Below are 21,047 nucleotides of genomic sequence, written 5' to 3' on the forward strand. Positions count from 1 at the left end.
AAAGGCTGAAAATCTTGTTGATAAGCTCAGTCATAAATTGCCAAGAGGATTGGTCTAAAAATAAATAAATAAATGCAGTGGTCCCTTCCTATGAAGGCCTGTTCTGTACTATTGCCAGAGCACAGTAGGGGTTGATACCATTATATGGATCGTTTTCTGTGTATTGTTGGTAGCGACTTACAATTATTGTTAAACTCTCTTGGGGATACGCAGTGCTTTGTATTTGCTCTTGCTTATAACATTCATTCCTGTTTTTAAATGTCTGGTTTCTCGTGAGAGTGGGGAGAGAGGCTGAGATCGCCCCTGAGCAGAGAAGGGGCAAGAAATAAAATGGCACGGCAGCGAATGTGCTTGTGGGAAGAAGAGTAACTGGCATTTAAAAATGTGATCAGTTGAAAGTGTCTTGAGGTCCTTTTCTGTCTCTGCTTAGTCACCCTGGCTGGCCTCCCAAAAGCAGGGAGCAACAGGCACACGGGAGGGAACTCCAACAGCTGTCTTGTTCAAAGTCAAAGTTCTCAAGCAGAGATCTGTACCATCATCTGACACCTTATCTTTTTTCAAATGGTAATGCCAAGGATTGAACTTATTATCTTCTGCAAAGTAGGGACTCTGCCAGTTCCAGCTCAGCTCAGAAGGCGTGGCTTCCAGTCAGGTTCCACTTCCAGCATCTCTCACCCTAGAAACGAAGCACTTTCTGTAGGCACCATGAACAGTGTTATTACCGAAAAACGTATTAGGCTTCAAGAGACTGATTGGAGGTTTTTTTGTTTAAAGTTCTGGCTTCAAGCTTGGTGTTCAATATATCAGACGGGCAGTTTGCAAGCCGAGCAGATCTCATCGATGCTGCTGGGAGTTCCCTTGGCCGCAGTGCCCTTGTTCCTGGTCTAGGTAAGGAATGAAGAGACATTTTAAATATGATCTGCTGCTTGAGACAACAGGACCAGAGAGCTCAGATTGCAGACTTCTTTAGGAAGAAACTGGCTGGCTATAAGCAGTTAATAAGCTGAACGCTGCCCTTTCTTGTTTGTGCAAATAACTTATTAAAGGAAGAGGAAGCTAATAAAATACACAAATAAGAGGCAATTACTGGCATATAACTACTGAACCACTATTTGAAACTATAAACTTGCTTTGAACCTTATTAAGGGTTGACACCACTTCTTCAGGAAGTCAATTAAAAAGCCAATAAGCAACATACATTGGCAGGAACTTAAAGGAGGGGTCCAATAGTTAAGTAGACAGGAGCAATATGTGCCTTATGAAGCTTATTAGTTCACTGAGGTCTTAAATCGCATGGCTCTATAGTGTGTGTGTGTGTGTGTGTTTGTGTGTGTGAGAGAGAGAGAGAGAGAGAGAGAGATCTGTTAAGGGGAAGCAAATTTTTACAGCTTTCTTTTGGGAGCAGAGATTATTTGGACTTTACCAAGTAAAGGCAGTCCTATAAATTCAACAGTAATAAACAAAGGGATGTTCCTGCACATTCCATTCCATGGTGCTCTGCCTAATGCTTTGGAGACGATTGCTTGCCTTTTCCCTTGCCCACTATCTGCTCCCCTGGGCATTTGCCCTCGCTCATGACCCACTCCTCATGGTTCTAATTGCCAGGCTGCAGTCTTGCCCTCTGCTGAGACAGTGCTGCCTGCCAATTGTGGCCATTCATCCATCCAGCTCTTTAGGGTTGGCACAGAAAAGGGCTGTATGCGGAGGGAAGCTTTAAAAAACAGTTCACCTTTTTAAAATTGGGAAATAGGCACTTTGTATTGACTTGAATGGGATTTTGAATATTTGGGCTTGCGTGCTACTCATTGCTCAACCGAGTTTGATGACTTCCTCCTGCTTAAGGAGGTTCCCTCCACAGAAGGGAGTCTGCTGGAGAAAGACTTCCTGGAACTTCAGACTTTGCTGAGTGAAGTCAGATAAATTCCACATCTCTTTGAAATTCCAGATCTGATCTCTCTGGCCCTCTTTGGGCAGCATTATCGCAGTGTTAGTTGGGGGATGAAAAGGGGTGGGAGTTATTTACAGACCAAAGAATGCTGCTTTGAGCTCTAACGGTTGGGACTGAGGGACATCTTTGTTGTTTGTGTTCAGGTGCGTGCTACGATGCGATGAACAACATGATCTGGACATGCTCAAATGACTATATTGATCAGTGGTGCAATCCTGGGAACCAAGCCTTCCACTACGTCTGCCAGAGGCTAGGAGTCAGCCATATCATATTAGAGCCAAAAGGTATGGGGAAATCGACAATCAGTACTCTGTACACAGACAGGCAGCCCCGGAAGTGAGCAGTGACTCAGAAAAGGCTCACCCCCTGCCACAAATAGAAAAGAGAAAGAGTCCAGTTGCATCTTAAAGACTAACACAAATTGTGTCTGGATAGGAGCTTTTTGTAAGTCACTGTTCACTTCTTCAGATAAGAGACGGTGGTTTCTGGTTACTCAGATTTGTGAGCCAGTCCCATCTCAGCCACCCTGCCTTTTTCTTGCTTCCTTTCCATACACATGTCTGTACGATGCTGCCTTTTGGCATCAGATTTGGGCCCTTCTCACCTGCTGTTGTCAACTCCAGTAGACAGCGGGTGCCACCCGAGACCTGCTCTGCCAAAGAGACACGGCCCCCAGTGTCCTTCCAACAATGTCTTCAATTAAGTGCAGTTCTTATTTTCAAAGTTACGCAGATGTTTTCCCATTAATGATCTATGCATTTGCTGGCAGGGGCTCATGGGAATTGTAGTCCATGGACATCTGGAGGGCCTCAGTGTGACTACCCCTGATCTATGCAGCGGGCTCAGAGCGCATGAAAGACATGCTGTGGATCTGCCTAACATCCCTTTCACATTGTTGCTCTCTTTCCTTCTTCTAGGAGATGCCATAACCACAGGCGAGGTGATCAACCAGTTGCTACACCATGTTGGTGCCATGTGTATCCATCAGCTCAATCTGCTTGCAGCGAGTAACAACCTCCCAGTCACAAATTTTTTGGGCAAGCAACACCCAATCGAAGCTCATCATCTCAGCAGCATTTGTGACATAATGGAGAAAGCCATGGTCAATGGAGACACCTGTATCATACGTTGTATCCTGGTGGTCTTCCAGGTAGGCACGTGTGTTTGTGTCACAAGCAGCGTTTTCAGTTCCCGGTGCATGTGTTGTCCTGTTCTGAATGTCTGCCAGTTTTCTGTATATTGGCTCCAGTTTTCAGGCGATACATGGATGAGACGTGTGTCTTCTGAGAATTATCTTAAAACTGTCTCTAACCAAGCATTGGTGGGGTAGTGGGCCCTTTACAAGTGGTGGTACCCAGGCAAGTGGCTCACCTGGCCATTCTCTGGAGTCAGCTTTGGGCTTATGTACTTCCTCAGAGATCTGAGAAAAAGTGATTGGCTCAGGGCCACCCAGTGAACCTTCAGGGTAGAAATGGAGATTTGAACCCAGGCCCCTCGGGATCCTAGGTTCAAGGAGATGGGCATATTCGGATCCAAATCACTCTGTGTTCCAGTCATGAGACTTGCCACTGCTGATTTGTAGTTGACATTTCAACATGAGCATTTCCCCTCAAACGATTGTCTTGCAGGTGGTTTTTAAATTTTTCTTCAGCCCCCAAACAGAGAAGAATCGTGACATTGTGAGGCGATCAGGCCTCTTGCTTTGGCAGCTACTGATGGCCCCAGCAGACCAGATCAGCCCTGAAATCCAGAAGGAGGTCTGCCTGGCGATCAGGTGTGTTCTGATAAGTAATGCATATTGCTGGGATTACTCTGAGGATTCTGTGATGGGTGACCACAAAGCTATACAGAAAGCAGGTATCCCTCTCACATTTTTCAGGTTAACATTTTCAAGGGGAGCCTATAATGAATCTGAGTGGGTCTGGCCCGGTCTCCCATCTGTGCACTAGCCTCCTGGAAATCTCGGCATGTGCCCCCTTGAACTCCACAGAGATCCAGCTGTGGTGCCCCCAGTCCGCCCTTCAGTTTGTGAACAGGAAACTGGGCTTTCTTTTGGCTCCATATAAAATTATCTATAAGCCTCTGCAGTATAATTTGTGTTTTAAAGATACTTTTGTTTTCTTGTAAGCAAATGCTAAACGTTATTTGTTTCTTCCCCTTAAGCTCTGGTCTAAACATCCTGTATCCCGGAGAAGTAGAAATTAATAACTTGCTAAAGCTGGTCTTAACGGAAGGTAAGAGAGCTTTCAATGACATCGGAAGGAGCATTCATATGGGAACTGAGAACTGACCATGCACAGTCCAGAGAGCATACTTTGCATGTTAATCCGGCTGCCGAGCCCGAGCTTTGCATGCATAACCTGTGGCCCCACAATTTATTCGCTGTAGGGGATCGAAATAGCGGGCTGGCCCAGCTTCGAGACGTCATCATGACCAATTTAGGCAAGCAGCTTCAGAACAACAGATTTGGCAGTGAAGATGATGAGCATTACAGGTAACTCTCAGGTGCCATTTTGTACACTAGACTCGGAGAGCTGTGTGTTAAGGCTTTGCCTGACCTTCATGAGTAGACCTATTCTCCATAAAGACAAGCAACTGGAATGTAAAAAGCATTGTCAAGAAGAACCAGTGCTGAAGGGACCAAGTACTCAGCTGGTTTTCCTTAAGGTTCCTTTTAGTGATTCGTAATTTTGAGAATGTGGATTCAGAAGAACCAAAGAGGCACATGGAACTGTGGGAGAGCAATTATCCTGTGTCAGATTAGGAAATAAATTATTGTTAACATGTGATTTCATTCCACTCAACTCTCTGGTGTGTGGCTTTTATTTGCAATAGCACCAACCTTAGAAACTGTGAACTGTGCAGGTACCAGTTTGCCAGAAATTTCCTCTGCGCAATAATTGGGCCACCTGCTAGTGTTTTTGTTCGTTTGCCTCAAAGAAGTTGTGTCTGCTGATGGAGTCTGAGCAGCAGACCCCCACCATATCATAATCTGCTTTTGAAAATTCCCCGTTCCCCGGGGTTTGTGAGAATTTGAGGAAAGAGGGCTGCTGTTTAAGATACACCCAGAGCTGTACTGGGCCCGTGGAACTGACTGGGCAGTTCTTGGAATCCTGCTAATGAAAGTTAAGTAAAAAGAAGCAAATCAAAGCTACGCTATTGTAATGTTTAATGTACTGCAATCTGCATATGTATTTTTGTACATTATTCCTTTTGACCATGTCTTTCCTGCATTTCAAAGACTAAACGATGAACTTTTGCACTACATTCTCAAGATTGTTGTCCGAGAATCTTGTATCTTAATCACCAAGTGCCAAACTGTCTCCAGAGATGAATTTCAACGGCTCCTTTCAACTGTGCCTGTGAGTAAAAAACCTCTAGCTTGCTCTGTCTCTTTGCCAACGACCCCTTGTTTTATGGCTACACCTGAAAAGGCCTCTGCAAAGCTGCAGGGGAGATCTCTGGAGTCTGGGCTGCAGGCGTGAACTAGGGCGTCTCCCGAGGGCAGACAGTGGCCTTTCTAAGGGAAAGTGTTCTTCTACGGCTGCCTTTCGTGTCATCTGTGCCTGGCACGGCTTGGAAAGGTGTGTGTGATCTCTCACGCTTGGTACGCCTAGCAGGCACAGGTCACTGCACAGTGTCTTGTATATGTTCCATAACACCTTTCATCCACCTTGCTTTCTCTTGTCATGTTTGAAACAGAAGGATCATACTTGAGAGCTGGGCGAGCATAAGACACAGAACCAGCACTGAGCCAGGAAGCCTCACCTGGCAACCAGTGGGAGAGGGGGGAGCATGAGGGGGCAGTTGTGAGTGAAGGTGTGAGGTCACGACTCTCTAAAACAGCTGTTTTGACAAAGGATTATCATTGGCTGTATTTGGTTGTGGCACGGTCCATTGTTGTAACAGAATTGATTTTTGCTATATATTCCCTGTCATGTAAGAAGATCATAGTCTGAGGAAGAGTGCTTGCACTTGAAAGCTCACGCCTTAAATAAATCTGTGTTGGTCTTAAAGGTGCTCCTGGACCCTGACTTTATTGTGCTACTTTAGACCAACACGTCTACTCATTTGAATCTGTTCTCTCCCTTGGTGTTTCAAAAATAGCCCGCCTTCTTTTCTGTCCTGATTTTTCTAATTGGACTGTTGAGATGATAACGAGAATGGCGCTTGTTTCTATTCAAGGCCGCCTCCCCCTGCCTGCGGTACCTGATGGCTGTACAGAACCATCTTCTGAGTAACACTGTTTTGATTAAACCTGACGAGAACGATGACAGTGACAGCTCCGTGCAGGGAGAGACATTGAAGGTACAGGTAAACATCAAGATTAAATTCTAGCTCCTCTTTCTGCTAACCCCCTGCCGCCTCTTTCCCGGCCCTTGCGTGAACGCAGCTGATCTGAGGGGTGATGCGACTCCTGCTGTGTGGCTTCACTTCTTGCTTTGGGGATGTCCTTCGGTGACAGAAAGCCACACTCTCCGTCCCGTCCCCCCTTCCCGCTTCAGCCGGGTCACTTGGGGAGGATGATTCAAAGCGGCCTCAGTTTCTGCATGAGAAGACTGCCCTGTGGACTGGTCAGGGTGCCAGTCAGAAAACTAGGGTGTGGGGGGGGGGGGGATCTTAGCTCTCCCTCCTCGATTTCAGTTCACATGTAATTGTTCCACAAATGCTGTTCTGCCCGGAGTCAGTTACCTGGTTCTATACGTGGAACTATTTTGACAAAAAAAATCTTTTGTACTGGTCATGCACAAATCCTTTGTTTTAAGAAGTGTATGTGTGTGAGAGCAGCCTTTTAAATCTTGTCTCCTGGTTCAATATCTATATTCTCCCATCTGCCAAAACCTGAAACTTTGCCCTTTGTACATCATTGTAGAGTGCAACTGTGCTTACTCATCCTTTTTGTGTGCATGGAGCTCTGTGGCCCCCTCCTCCCCAGCTCAGAGGGGAGCCTTCATTTTGTAGTTCACAGGAGTCCGGCCGGTGCAGCAGGCTTTGAAATCAGGTCCTGTCTCCTGCTTCGAACACTGGGAATGTCATTCCTGTGAGGGAACTGGGGAATGATTAACAGGAAATTCTCAGTACGCTCCAGTCCTCAGGGTTTCTTGGGGGAAATTTTAGCACTTAAACTTCAGCACTGAAACCAGTTTGCATCTGTGATGGAGGTGCCTGTGGGACCTGGGGATCCCCTGCTTTTACAGTTCCTCTCCAGGCAACAGAGATCAGTTCCCCTGGAGAAAGTGGCTTCTTTGGAGGGTGAACTCCATAGAATTATGTTCCATTGTGGTCCCTCCCTGCCCCAAATCCCGCCCACTCCCAGCTCCACCCCCAAAGTCTCCAGGTATTTTCCAACCCAAAGCTGGCAGCCCTACTGTAAACCGTTTTCTCAGTGCATGGACATGTTTGCTGTGACCAGGCTCTTTAAACCCAGGCACTGAGACCCTTGTTTCCAATGGGTTGATAAGTCAAGTGCCATTCGAGGCTGTCCCTGTGATATTGTTATAAAGGCTGGATGACTCCATTTAGGAACTTGCTGCTCTGATGGACTATTCCTGAGGGGCAAGTGCTGGATTTGGGGAGTAGCCTTTCAGGTGCTTTAATGTAGCCCTTGAAATCCCTCCTTAGTTGTGCCACTGCGCAGAGTGATCCGGTTACAGCCAAGTACTGCCCTCAAGAGACGGGTTTCTGAGAGAACAAAACAGCTCATTCCATCCAAGGACTTTTACTGGCGTGTCGAAAGAAACAGGGCACAATCTGTCCATCTCTTTTGTTTTTGGAACGGCTTACATCCACTTAGGGCCCAATCCACTGGAAATTTCTGCTGGCGCCCCTTGGCTATAAACAGGGCTCCATGTCTTTCAAGAGGGCCCACGTCTATGTTTAACTGTGCCCCTTCCCCCATGCCCCGGTCTCTTTCCGTTTTCATTGATATATTTGTGAACTTGTCCTATATACGTCACGCTAAGTGCTAAATGTGTCCATTATATGTCTCATCTGACAAACATTCCCCCCCCCAGTTTCTCTCTGCAGTTATCATCTGTCTTCCCTTCTAGGACTGTCTGTTCGTTCCTTGTCTGGCCAACAGTCAGGGCTGGATTAACCATTCCGATAAGTACCTTACAGTGCCAGCTCTGGCCCAATTAGAGCCCTTCCTTATAAGTAACTGGAGTTTCTTGGCGTGTTTATCCTGCTGCCTTCTCTTCAAGCCCTGTGCAGATATGAGGAACTTGGTTGTTCTGGTGCCGAAAAGCAGGACTGCCGTGGTCATATTCCCACCAGTAGATAAACATGAAGTAATGCTGCTCTCTGCAGTTCAAAGAGTAAAATATCCTGCACACTTCAGATGCCTTGGGGCAGTTTAGAGGGGATAGGAGTGGGGGCACTTGTGTTTGCGTCTGTCTGTGTGTCTCTGTGCCCACCAAGATGACCAGTCAACAGAAGACCATGTTAGCTGAGAAGCCGTATCAGTTGCCTGCAGTTGCCTTGCATAAGAACCAAGCAGTAGTCCTGTCAAAAGCATCCTTTGTGTTTTTCAGCTAGTGCCCACAGAGGGCTGCAGCAGGTGCCTTCTTAGAAGAGGCATCCCTTTTCTGGGTCTGGAGGGCAGGAGGATTCGTAGTCTAAGATGGCTCCTGTCACCTCTAGTTTTTATAATTACTTGTATGCAACATAGTTACAACCTTTAAAAAAAACTGTCCCTTTAATTGATCTGAAGGAGTTGTTGGCCCTTTTTATGTGAAGGCTGGAAGAAGAGAAATTTGGAGTTGTATGTATGAGACTAAAGTCTCTAAAGTAAGACTTTAGAGAAACCTTTTCAGCAAGAATCCAAAACCTGCCCTTGGTTTTCTTCCCGGGTGCTCAGAGGCATCTCTTCCAAGACTGCACTTAAGTTCTTTAAGGGCTAAATTTCACGTGGAGGACAGGCATTCGTTTTTCTGGCATCCTTTCTTCCCTGATGCACATGAACTGTTTCCATGGTGTGTCTGTTTTGTTCTGGGTTTGTCTATGTTGCTTTATACAAGCACAGTGGAGACCTGCAGTGCCTGTGGATGGAAGGGAATGTGAGCATGAAGGGGATCCAGTGCCCCCATCAGGCTCAGATCTGTCTTCAGGCTCAGAGATAAACCTGTCACTGCCTGGGTCCTTCATCATGATCACTGCCTCAGGTTTTGGAAACCCGTGCATTTTCTTGTTGTGAAGCTGTGTGTTCCCTTGGCCATGTAAACTATTGTTCTATAACATTTTGTGCCTAGGAACTTAAGGCCAGTATTTTGACTCTTGCCACACAAATCTTGACTGGGTGCGATGAAGTTCTAGAAATGCTGCAGCAAGTCACCATGGCTCTTATAAACAGTGATCTTCCAGACAGGGAACAGAGGTAAGATCTTGACCACAGAGAGAAGACCATATTCATTGAAGATTCCACCGCTACTGCATAGTCCAATTGTACCCGCATGTCAGGCGAGGGTTTGCCTGGTAGGAGGATGTAAATTCAGGCAGCGCCTGGTTCTCCAAGGCAAAATCCGGCAGGATGTGAGGGAAAGCCATATCCAGGCAGCACAGTGTGCCGTCCTTTTTTATTTATTTATTTATTTTGGTGAGGCTGATGAAGCCGTGGTTGGGCAGATTAAGTTACAGAAGCATCAGGGGCAAAGGGCTGGATCGGTGGCCAGGGTTTCAAAGGCTTTGGGGGAGCAGCTTGGAAACACAATGAGTTTTGCCGACATCCAAAGGGAGGAAGCAGAAAGTGTTTAGGGACCAAAGGGGAAAGGGACAGGCAGTGACAGGGCTGTTCAGTGAAGGTCCACAAAGTGAACTTATTCAACAGGACCCCTCTTGTTGCAGGCTAAAAGGCCTGGAGCAGGTGACCAAGGCCACCATGCTGGGCCACTTGCTTCCGGTGCTGCTGACCTCCCTGATGCATCCCAACCTGCAGACGCTGACCATGGCTGACGCTCTGATGCCCCAGCTGGTGCAGCTGGTCCTTTACACCAGCCAGGTGCAGTCTTCTACTGGAACCTTTACACATCGGACAGCTTAGTGTGGTTGGTTTGTCCTGACTGGGAGGCCTCCGTATTAATGCTCAGACTCACAGCAGTTCTTGACACCATGGGCAGCTTTCAGCAATGATGATGTGTATGATGGGGCCTTAAGCACTGCTGTGTGTCCCTTCTTCTCTAGTAGACAGCATCCTTTATTTCTTATTCCCCCCCCCCCATACACACACACTGTTGTTGGTTCCATTGGGACTGAAATAGTATTTGGGCAATCTGGGCTCCTCGCCACACACTTCACAAAAACATAATTGAACTCCTTGCTAAGGGAGACCCTCAGGTGGCCTCAAGTCAGTATTCTCTGAAGCACCATCAGACGGCTCCCAAGGAATTCAGTCTCCCCCTCTCCCAACAGATATTCTGGAACTGGAAGGTTGTGCCTCCCAGGGGACAATAAAAAGGTCGAACAATTGACTTTGTTCAGATGAGTCCCAGGAAAAGAGGCTTACACATCTACCTTCCCAGGGTTCCTGTCCCCCATCTAGGTGCAGCCTTAGTGTGCACTGCAATTGATCACAGTCCTGAAATGTCTTGTCCTGAAATGTCTTGTGTTACAGACAGCCTTGCTGCTGAAAACCCAGTGTCCGGTTTTCTCCGAAGCGGGCAGTTCTCCTGGAGGAGCATCGGAGCAAAGGAGCAAGCTGTTCCCCGAGGAGAGGTAATTGAGGCAGCCTTCCTGCTGACCCGCCCTTTGACACCCAGCAGCATTCATCCAGCAATATGCTGAGAGCCCTTCTCATCCTCAGCTGCCGGGTGTCGCTGCTGGACTAGCCCGTTATTGTATGATTCAGAGGTGGGGGACTCAGGGGTCAGTGTCGGGCTACTCGTTTAAATTGCTTTGTAGGCTCCTAACAAAGCTTTCCTGTAAAGAACTGGCAGCAATTATTCTAATTGGGGAGAAGGAGCAGCATCTTTTATTAGTTCTCCTCCCCCACCACTGCCATCTTCTTTAGAAGAATGGCAGGGCATACTTAGCTTGAGAGGTTAAGGACGCTGCCAAGGGCAGGATGGTTTGATCACAGGGGACAATTATTTAGGGGCCTTGCCCTCCTTGTGGTCCTACCGGTGGGCTACTATGGAAGTCAATCTGGGGAAGGAGCTTAGCTGGGGGGGGGGAGGGGAGAGAATGACGTATCTTTGTAGTCTCCACTTGTATTGAGTATAGGTTTCAGTGAACATTGAGGCCACAGATTGTAAGGTTGGTTCTTGCTGTTATTTCTCTTTGTTTTGCACCAGGATGCTGGAGGAGAAAGAAGAGCCAGGGTTCCTGACTGGCTTGAAAATTCCAGCTCCTTGGGCTGCCGGGAAGACTGTGGAGACGGTTCACCCCGTCAGGGACAATTATAAATTTAAGGAGACGGTTCATATCCCAGGAGCCCGCTGCTTGTATCTGAGGTTTGATAGCCGATGCTCCTCGCAGTATGACTACGACAAGGTAAGCCTGGACCAGAATGGAAACATCACTTTGGCCATGAGCTGCTTGAAAGGTCTACCTGCCAAGTTGTAGGGAGCCTTACTCTTTTGATAACCCATTTGCTTCAGTTCTGCATGCTGTGTTTTAGAATCATAGAATCATAGAGTTGGAAGGGGCCATACAGGCCATCTAGTCCAACCCCCTGCTCAACGCAGGATCAGCCCAAAGCCTAAAGCATCTAAGAAAAGTGTGTATCCAACCTTTGCTTGAAGACTGCCAGTGAGGAGGAGCTCACCACCTCCTTAGGCAGCCTATTGTAGCATCTTGGTTTGGTAAATCAGGGGTAGTCAACCTATGGTCCTCCAGATGTCCATGGACTACAATTCCCATGAGCCCCTGCCAGCGTTTGCTGGCAGGGGCTCATGGGAATTGTAGTCCATGAACATCTGGAGGACCACAGGCTGACTACCCCTGTTGTAAATGCTTCTCTTGATCTTTGGAGCCTGTGAAGCCTGTTTCCTTCTGCCCTCAACAAAAAGGGGGAGGGAGGCTTCTATGACTGTGCAGTACTTCTGCAGCCTCTCTTTGAAATTGTAGAAACTAAGGATGAAATGGAGATAGTCTGGAATGACCCAAGTATGAAATGCTGAGTCTAGAGAGGAAGCTTGTCAAAACCTGAGGGGAGAGATCTAGTTGTCCAAAGGATCTAGTTGTCTGAAGGAAATTAACTCCTCTGAACTGGGAAGCAGGTGGTGAGGGTGGCGTGGGAGTCCAGAGGCGTTTGCCAGCTAGATGCAGTCATTCGGAATTAGCATACCGGTAAAATATTGATCTGTTCCAGTCTGCCTGTGTGAAAAATCGAGATAGCGCTTGCTTGTCCCCCTCATAGCCGTTCAGGAGATTCCTTCCGTATTCAAAGTGCCATAAGCATGCACACTGACTCTACCCTGTCTGACATTTTAGGCTTTTGTTTTTTTTTGTTTTTTTTTTAAGTTGGTGATCTATGCTGGCCCCAACACAAATAGCCGGAAGGTTGCTGAGTACGGGGGCAACACCCTTGGATACGGCAGCCGTAGCGTCTTAGGAACTGGTTGGCCCAAAGACCTTGTAAAGGTACAGTATGATGAAGTTTCTGTCCTTGAAAGTGGCATAGAGGTCACATTGTGGCGAAGAGGAGCCACTTTCCCCTCGGAAAATGGGCATCAGAACAGTTGTGACCACCAGCCCCTAAGAGCCCCCTTGGAAATAAGGAACGGCTTGGAAATAAGGAACAGCCCCTAAGAGCCCCCTTGGAAATAAGGAACGGCTTCTGTTCATCCCGTTCCCTTACACTCAGTCAAACCCTTGGTCTATCCAAGTTAGTGTTGATTGGTGATAGTTCTCCAGGCACAGGTCTTCCGTGTCGTCTTCTCCCTCCTCCTTTTAACTGGAGGTGACCGAGGGTGGACCTGGGGGGCCTTCTGCATGGCTCTGCCACTGAGCCCCAACAGGTCCCGCCATGCTTGGCTGTTGAACACTGTCTTTTTTGTTCTGCCTTCTTGACGACCGAAGGTGGAAGGGGACACCGTGACCTTCTCCTTTGAGATGAGGAGTGGCCGGGAGCACAACACCCCCGACAAGGCCATGTGGGGCTTTTCTTGCACTGTCCGGGCACAGGTATGCTTGTTTCTGCCCTCGCATCGCACGGGGATCGTGAACTGTGACGGTCGCTAAAGTTAGCCTAAGTGTAGTTTGTTTTAGGGCAGGGTGTGGGAAAACAGCCATGGCCCTGTTCAGGTCAGCCTGCAACCTACACTGAAAGGAGGAGAAGCCGCCATCCCTGGGATTGCGTAGTCCAGACATGGCCGCAGCTGCATGGAGGGAGGGGGAAGGTGATTTGGGGCAGTCGGGGCCATTGACCGAGGCGTAGTGACCAAAGTCCCTATGACCCTCCCACCCATTGGCTTTAGAGAGCCATGTTGCACCTGTTTCTGGACCGGAGGCATCTTTTTCTCAGTCGAGGGTTGGGCTCCAACAGATGGTGTTCAGTGCTGCCTTTTCTCCTCCTCCCTAAAGGAATCCTCGGAGGACGTCTCGGGGGGCCTGCCGTTCCTGGTAGACCTTGCACTAGGCTTGTCCGTGCTGGCTTGTTCTATGCTGAGGATACTGTACAACGGACCGGAAATAACCAAAGAGGAGGAAACGTGCCAAGAACTTCTGAGATCCAAACTTTTGCAGAGGTAAATATCTTGCCGTCAGAGTGGGCTGTGCGAAAGCGACAGAATGGATTTAACAAGCTCCTGAGGTGTGCGTGCAGCATCTGCTGGGTGACCGTGGTTTCCTTGGCTGCCTTTTAATGATACCTGAATCAGGCAGGCAAAGGAGTTGCAAAGAAACATTAAGTAACAATTGAAGGATACCATTGAATGAAGGCAAAAATTCCTTTGTGATTAGAAAAAAACAGCAGTTTTTTCTCGAACAACTTCATTTTGGAATTGTGTGAAGACAGAGAGAGAGAGAGAAAGAGAGAGAGAACACTTCCAATGTACTGTCTTCTTTCTTGCATTTCTTTGGGAATTCTGTGGTTTTAAGTGCACCGTCCTGATTTAAAGGGCCTTAAAACGGCTTTGTGCTTTGTGGTTTCCCAGGTGCCAGTGGCAAGTGGAAGCCAACGGCGTCATCTCTCCAGCCCTCACGCCAAGCCCTTCCCCGCTGCCCCTTACCATCGATGAGGATCGGGAGTTCACCTACCCTTCCGATGTCCTTGTGCCCCCCGTGGGTCACTACTTCGACTTGCCAAGGATCAGGCTCCCCCCTGGGATCATGATCAAACTCAGGGAAATCTCTGGCCGTGCTCGGCCCCAGTTTAGGCCCAGCATCAGGTATGCACATCTTCTACCTGCAGGATTTACGCCAGCAGCCTTGTCAAAGGCCTCTGCTCCATAAACCACCAAAGGCCCTGACCTCGATAGGCCCCTCTCACCGGATCTTGGAAGCCAAGCAGGGCTGGGCCCGGTGAGGAGTTGGAGGGGAGACCAGAGTCACGATGCAGAGGCAGGCAAGGGCAGGACACCTCCGCTTGCCTCTTGCCTTGACAGCCTCAGGGGATCTATGACTGGACTGCGCTTTCCACCATCCCCAAAGCACTGGAGGTGTGCAGTTGTTTATTTTCCCCATTGCCGTGAAACCTGAGTAGGACGATGAAAAATGTTTTAGCAGCTCGATACGTGACTTTCAAGCGTGACTTTTCCACTCATTTCTGCATTTGCTCGCGGCAAGTGGACTGTGCCTGAGAGGAGCTAGGTGCCTGAGTGCAAGCAAGGAAATCCACCCCTTCTCCCAGTCTCCTGGTTCTAAAACTGACCAGCCACATCCGTAGCGCCCAGGCCTGATCTCGCTGGCCGCTTGAGATCAGTTCTTGTGCTGGTGACTGAAATGCCTCTCCAGCACTCAGCAGAAATCCCGCTTTTTGTATCCTCTTAGTATTTGGTCAGTGGTTGGTGGCAGCATGCTTCTGGGTTCTGGAGATTTTTGGTGTGTGGGGGGATCACTTGGGCATGAAACTGGGGTCACCGTGGGTGGGCAGGTAGTTGTGAGTTCCTGCCTTATGCAGGGGGTTTGACTAGATGACCCCGGAGGTCTCTTCCAATGCTGGGATGCTATGATTCTGTCTATTCTGAAAAATAATGCCAGTGCTTCTGCTCGGCCTCTGTGAGCTGTGGTCTTAGAACCCTCCGTTCACATCCTGTCCGAATATAATTCCTTGCCCCTCTTTGACAGGGAGATGATCCAGCCAGACATAATGGAAGAAATGGTGGTTTCATGTGTCATCAAGCACTTAAATCTGGTCGACGCGCTCCAGTCCCTGATAAATTTCCAGTACCAAGAGGAGCACGCCGAGGAATACGACTTGCTCTGTAAAATTATGGGAGAGACCTTTAAGAAGCTCAATGCCATGGAAAGGCAGCTGCAGGTAAGACGGCTCTCAAAATCCATTTCCTGGGGAGAGATGGCCAAGGCAGGGATGCTTTAGAATCAAACTTCCCCTCTCACAGAAAGCTCTGTGGGGCTAAGGACACTCTGATTTGGTTAATGGAGATCGACCCCTTTCACTTTACTCTTGTCTTTTGGCCAGAGCGTCGCCGAGCTGGAGCAGAAATGGCAAAGTGAAGTGGAAGACGCCATGCAGGGGAAACTGGAGAACAATGTCCCTTTCTTCTATGACTATCACTTTAACGAGGTGAGTGACATACGTGGCATTGATAGAGTTGAGGAAATCAGCTGATGCTCTTTCTGAATTCTCTCTCCTAAGTGCCCTTTCTCTATTCCTGTAAAACACCATGCCGGGTTTATTAGTGCCCAGGGATAAATTACAGGCTCTTCAAAGCCGGCTGACTAACCCTTTGTTGGGAATAGGCTGCAGCTGGTTGCAGGAAGACTGTCAGCGTATGGTTAAGGACAGGGCAGTTCCCGTGCATGTTGGGGTCTCTTCAAAAAGCTCAGTGGCCATGGAGCATGCCTAGATTTTGAATGTGGCTGCTGTTGTTTGCTTTTGGAGAACTAGAAAATCTGGCTCTTTCCCAGCATGTCCAGGACTTTTCATTTGACTGAGTGGGGGACACTGATTCAAATGTTTGGCCTCCAAAAATCTGCATTGCTGGATCGGTCCATCTAGGATTCATCTGGTCCAGCACTCATGTCTCTGCTAACTGTCAGCCAGATGCCTGAGAGTTTCTCAAACAAGCTAGGAAAATCATGATTCCTCCCTGACACTTGGAGGTCTTCTGAACTTGGCAGTCCATTTTCAGCAGAACAATGTTATCCAGGTATCTGTGTGTTTAACTCCGAAGAAATGCATTCAAATCCAGAAAGCCTAAACTATGTAGACAAAACTAGACACATACGAATGATCAGTGCAGCTTATTTATTCTGGGATTCAGCCCTCAAAGAAGATGGGGCGTTTTTCCCCCTATTAATCAGTGGGGTGGGGGGGAATCAGTTTATGTATTTGTTAACAATATTTTTGTCCTGCTTACTAACCTACAGAGAGTTTCTCTGTGCTATCATTCTGCCTGGAAATGTTCTTAAGAACTTGTACTCCTTGCCAAATAGTAGATTTATGGCCTTGCAGTTTCATGATCAACTGACTTAGACGTTATCTCTTGAATTGGATGTACCCTCATTCCCTGTATGTCCTTTGATCTTCTCTTTAGAGCAAAATGAAAGAACTGGAACTTCTGTGCTCAATGAAGGAACTTTCCTTTGATGGAAGTGACCTTGAGAATATGGTTCTCTCCCTGAGGTTGGTGCAGTCACTGACTCTGACAGGGTCCCCCCTCCCTTCTGTAGCTTGCTCTGTCTCTCTCTCTCTCTAAGTCTGGCTGGTCCCTGGGTGGATGTGTAGCCCCCATTACTCTGTCCTTTTCCCTTGAGAAAGCTGGACGCATCCCTCTTCATAGGGGCTTCTGAAGATGTAATGAACAGCCAGTCTAGCTCGGTTTTATTTTCTTTGCTTTCAGAGAGAAATTCTTCCAGGAAGTCAACTCCCTGCTGCAGAAGCCTTTGCATCCCATGGCTAAAACCAAAGCCCTGGTTAAAAGCTTGATGAACCGAGCAGAACTGCTGCTGCATGTCACCATTGCAGCACAGTCCGGGCTCACCAGGAGCATCTCTGGGACCCCTGCGGAGACACCAGGTAAGGGGGGCAGCAACGAGGAGTCTTTGGGCAACCGATGAGCACGCGTCAGGGCAAAATGGGTTGGCAAACATGCAAGCTTTTCAAAACAAATCCAGGGAAGGAGGCAGAGAAGGGTGTTGGTCACTTCATCGATGCTAGCCCATTGCTACTCTCTGTAGTGGGTGTCTTTGGCTCAAAATGAACCGCCATGAAAGCGTGCAGAGTGGATTTCTGCAGACCTCATCCCCGGAGGAGAAAAAGATACATTGGACTCGATGTGCATGTTCTCGACACAATTCATCACATGCCTCTTTCTCTCCGTCCTTTTGTATATCAGTCATCCAGACGTGCTGTACGTGTTAGGTGGGGAGGCAAACGGAGAACCGCATGACCTATGGTTCTTATAGAGAGATTCATGGAGGAGAGGTCTGTCAGCGGCTACTAGCCATGGTGATTGAGGGGAACCTCCACAGTCAGAGGCACTAAGCCTCTGAATCCTAGGGCCAGGAGGCAACTTCCAAGAGGGGAAGACCTCTGTGCCCTGCTGTGGGTCTTCCAGAGGAACCGGTCAGCTACTGCGTGAGACAGGATGCCGGACTAGATGGACCCTCACTGGTCTGACCCAGCAGGGCTCTTCTGATGTTCTTATGAAGGCCTCGGCCTCTATGCCTTGTGATTGGCCCTCCAAAGGAAGAGGTTGCCCATTGTGTGACACGGGATGCTGGACTGGATGGGCCCTCAGCAGTCTGATCCAGCAGGGCTCTTGTGAGGTTCAGGGTGTGATTTCCTAAAATGTCGTCCTGGAGGGTCTAGAAGCTATTTGTCGTTCTGTTCTCTTGACCCTGCAGCTTGTAAATCGGCTTCAGAAACAAAGGTGATTTCCCACGCTGTCCGCCAGCCTGTCTTTCTCCGCAGTATGTCTGCCCCATCAGACCTTGAAATGATTGCAAATGAAGATCTGGAGTTCACCAGGTCAAGCCAGAGGTAAGTGCCTGGTTTTCTGAGTCCCCTTTAAAGCACAGTCTGTGTTAAAACTCCAGATATCAGTACAATTAGCCTCTTCCTAATTGGATTTCAGGAGGCGCCACGTGGCCAGTCATCGAAGCAGCTCCTTCACTCTCCTTCAGTCCCTGACCGTTGAGGACAGCCGAGATAAGCCCACATACAGCGTCTTACTGGGGCAGTTGTTTGCTTTCATTGGGACGAATCCTGACCAGGCAGTAAGTCGTGTCATCGTGAGGACTCTAGTCGTAATGTCCGGGAGCACTTTGGAGGATCAAAGCTCCCTTTGTTAGACGCCAGACAAGTGGAACTTGGAATCATAGAGTTGGAAGGGTCATCTAGTCCAACCCCCTGCAGAAGGAAGGAGATTCACAACTACCTGCCCACCCGGAGTGACCCCAATTCCATGCCCAGATGATACTCCCCCCCCAAAAAAGCCAAATTCCCTTGGCCAATCTGACCTGGAGGAAATTCACTTCCTGACCCTAAAGTGGTGGTCGGCATTTCTCTGGGCATGCAAGGAAGGGCCACAAGAGCCAAGCACTGACACAGTCCCTTCTGCCCACCTGCTCACAGTCTTTGACTGTCAAAAACTTATGATCCCAAAATCTTGTTGGTCTGTAAGGTGCTCCTGGACTCCAGCCTAGCTGTTCTGCAGCAGCCCAATATGTCTGCTCTCCGAAACTATAGCCATGGGTGCAGAAGCGCTTATGTAGAGCTGTCCGTGCCCCCTGCACACATTATCCTTTTTCAGTGCCTTCCGCAGTCCTGAAGGACTTGTTGTTGTTATTGTCGTATTGCAGATGCATCGGCTGAGGGTGAGAGGGCAGCTTCCCTAGGGCTGCCTGGGGAGTGGGGAGCAGAGGGGAGCGGGCATTTCAGTCCAAAGCCAGGCACTAGCACTGCACTACACTCGCTCTCATTTTAGGGAAGCCGCTTAGCTGTTGCGCCTTCAATACGTTAGTCAAACAAAAACAATGTTGTAGCAAAATTTGAGTCCAGTAGCACCTTAAACGTGTTTTGAGTACAAGCTTTCAGGAGTCAGTGCTCCATTCACCAGATACAAAGATAACTTCACTAGGGAGCTTTGAGCTTAACTCCCCCCCCCAAAAAAATCTTGTTGGTCTTTAAGGTGCCTCTGGACTCAAATCCAGCTGTTCTGTTGCAGACCAAGAAGCAACCCCCCGGGAAAAGAGACCGAAGCTAACAATCTAGCTAAACTTCTCTTCTCTCCTAGGTATCTAGCAGCAGTTTCCTTTTGGCTGCTCAGACCAGGTGGCGGCGGGGGAACACCAGGAAACAGGCCCTGGTGCACATGCGGGAGCTCCTGACCGCAGCCGTTCGCGTCGGTGGCGTGACGCATCTTGTGGGTCCGGTCACAATGGTGCTTCAAGGGGGCCCACGGTTAGTTCCTCTTCAAAACTCAGTTGAGGGAGGCTGACTAGAACACCTTTCCTGAAAGAGAACAGGGACTGGCAAAGTGAGCTCTTTTCGTTATGCGTGTGCTTTGGACAGTTGAGAAGCACACGGCTGGCTTATGGGGGAGACCATGTCAGAGGGAGCACATGGCTGGTGGTTGGTTGACTGCCCCACTGGGAGCTCTCTAAGGTCAATTCCTGCAGCAGCTTAGAAGAACCAAGGGAAGAGATGTGTGTTCGCTGTCCTTGCACTATGTAAAGGAAAGGATTTGGGTGTGGGAAGTCCCTTGCACTTTAAAGAAGCTTCAGAATGTTCCCAGCTGGCTTATGCAGGTGCACTTACCAGAGAATCAGCTGCAGGTAAGTGCAGCCCACTTTCCCTGGGAAGACGGGGAGACGGTGCAACACAGTGTAAGTCGGTAGTGGAAGACAGGCCTTCTGCCGTATTCTCTTTCCGATTAACTAATTGCATTTCTTTATCTTTCTTGCGTTGATTTCTGTTCTTTGGAGCAATACTATTTAACTTGAAAGCCCTTTCAAGGGGGTGTGAATTGCAAATGGGCAGCTGAAATGTGCTGATTTAATCGATAGGTTTGCTATTACAGGGCTCATGTGCCACTTTCCCCGTTCCATCCAGTGCGAGCAAGCTGTGATCCTTCCCGCCTCTCCTTTGCATCCTGAATTCCTTGCAAGGAGCTTGGGGGCTGCTTGTACTGGAGGTTTCCCTCAGCCGTTTGATTCCTCCACAGAATTGAAGAGCTCACCTGCGGCGGGATGGTGGAACAAGTGCAAGAAGCCTTTGGAGAGACCATGACATCAGTGGTGGCGCTCTGCGCTCGCTACCCCATTGCTTGCGCCAATAGCATTGGCCTGTTGTGCACCATTCCTTATACCAGGTAGGCCTGCACCGTGGAGGAAAACCACTTCCCTTGCGTCTGCACCCGATCTCTCCCAGTGGGGTCTCTTTTTGCATGGTACAGTGGGTGAGCGAGAGGGTTGGGAGTGGCCTGCCTAGTGCAGAGGGCTGGGCTGGATGACCCAGGAGGCCCCTTCCTGCTCTGTGATTCCGTGAATTGTTGCTTGTGGCTCAGTCCTTGTGCTTGGTGTCGCGGGGCAGGAGCGAGGAGAAGTGCCTGGTGCGCAGCGGCCTCGTCCAGCTCATGGATCGGCTGTGCAGCTTAAGCAGCCAGACGGAATCCAGCTCCAGCGAGAAGCAGACGAAGAAGCAGAAGGTGGCCACCATGGCTTGGGCTGCCTTCCAAGTGCTGGCCAACCGTTGTGTCGAATGGGAAAAGGAAGAAGGTAAGGGGGTCTGCCTGCTCCCCTGAGAGAGCAAAAGTTAGTGGAAAGGCAGGGGCAAGAGATGGGTCACAGTCTGCATTCTGCAAACGGCCGCAGTTTGACTACCCCTGCTCTACAGCCTCATTCTTGAGCGTTCATCCCCCAACCGAAGCGGCCGTTTGGGGTCTTAAAGCTGAGCCAACCTTTGTGGTTGGCCGCGTGTCCTTCTGTGCAAACAGGGCTGTTCTCAGAAATGCTAGTGCTTCACAACTTGCTC

The 21,047-nt window shown here is 48.8% G+C and overlaps 1 protein-coding gene across 5 annotated transcripts in view; it reads left to right on the top strand.

The window, feature by feature from the left end:
* HECTD4 (HECT domain E3 ubiquitin protein ligase 4) overlaps positions 1-21,047 on the top strand; it is a 76,736-nt gene that overhangs the window by 26,601 nt on the left and 29,088 nt on the right. For 3 of the 5 annotated variants that reach the window (XM_077309014.1, XM_077309015.1, XM_077309017.1), the window contains exons 10-34: positions 775-888; positions 2,092-2,232; positions 2,866-3,098; positions 3,577-3,722; positions 4,112-4,182; positions 4,337-4,442; positions 5,190-5,310; positions 6,134-6,262; positions 9,199-9,323; positions 9,791-9,944; positions 10,557-10,657; positions 11,236-11,434; positions 12,407-12,526; positions 12,965-13,069; positions 13,469-13,632; positions 14,041-14,274; positions 15,173-15,365; positions 15,528-15,632; positions 16,606-16,694; positions 16,912-17,087; positions 17,918-18,053; positions 18,148-18,289; positions 19,309-19,475; positions 20,239-20,385; positions 20,607-20,791. In XM_077309014.1, the coding sequence (XP_077165129.1) occupies positions 775-888; positions 2,092-2,232; positions 2,866-3,098; positions 3,577-3,722; positions 4,112-4,182; positions 4,337-4,442; positions 5,190-5,310; positions 6,134-6,262; positions 9,199-9,323; positions 9,791-9,944; positions 10,557-10,657; positions 11,236-11,434; positions 12,407-12,526; positions 12,965-13,069; positions 13,469-13,632; positions 14,041-14,274; positions 15,173-15,365; positions 15,528-15,632; positions 16,606-16,694; positions 16,912-17,087; positions 17,918-18,053; positions 18,148-18,289; positions 19,309-19,475; positions 20,239-20,385; positions 20,607-20,791 (3,603 nt within the window). The remainder of the gene's footprint in view (positions 1-774; positions 889-2,091; positions 2,233-2,865; positions 3,099-3,576; positions 3,723-4,111; positions 4,183-4,336; positions 4,443-5,189; positions 5,311-6,133; positions 6,263-9,198; positions 9,324-9,790; positions 9,945-10,556; positions 10,658-11,235; positions 11,435-12,406; positions 12,527-12,964; positions 13,070-13,468; positions 13,633-14,040; positions 14,275-15,172; positions 15,366-15,527; positions 15,633-16,605; positions 16,695-16,911; positions 17,088-17,917; positions 18,054-18,147; positions 18,290-19,308; positions 19,476-20,238; positions 20,386-20,606; positions 20,792-21,047) is intronic. The other 2 variants (XM_077309016.1, XM_077309018.1) reach the window with 1 other exon arrangement.

Source organism: Paroedura picta, chromosome 13 (genome assembly GCF_049243985.1).
Source record: "Paroedura picta isolate Pp20150507F chromosome 13, Ppicta_v3.0, whole genome shotgun sequence".
NCBI lineage: Eukaryota > Metazoa > Chordata > Lepidosauria > Squamata > Gekkonidae > Paroedura > Paroedura picta.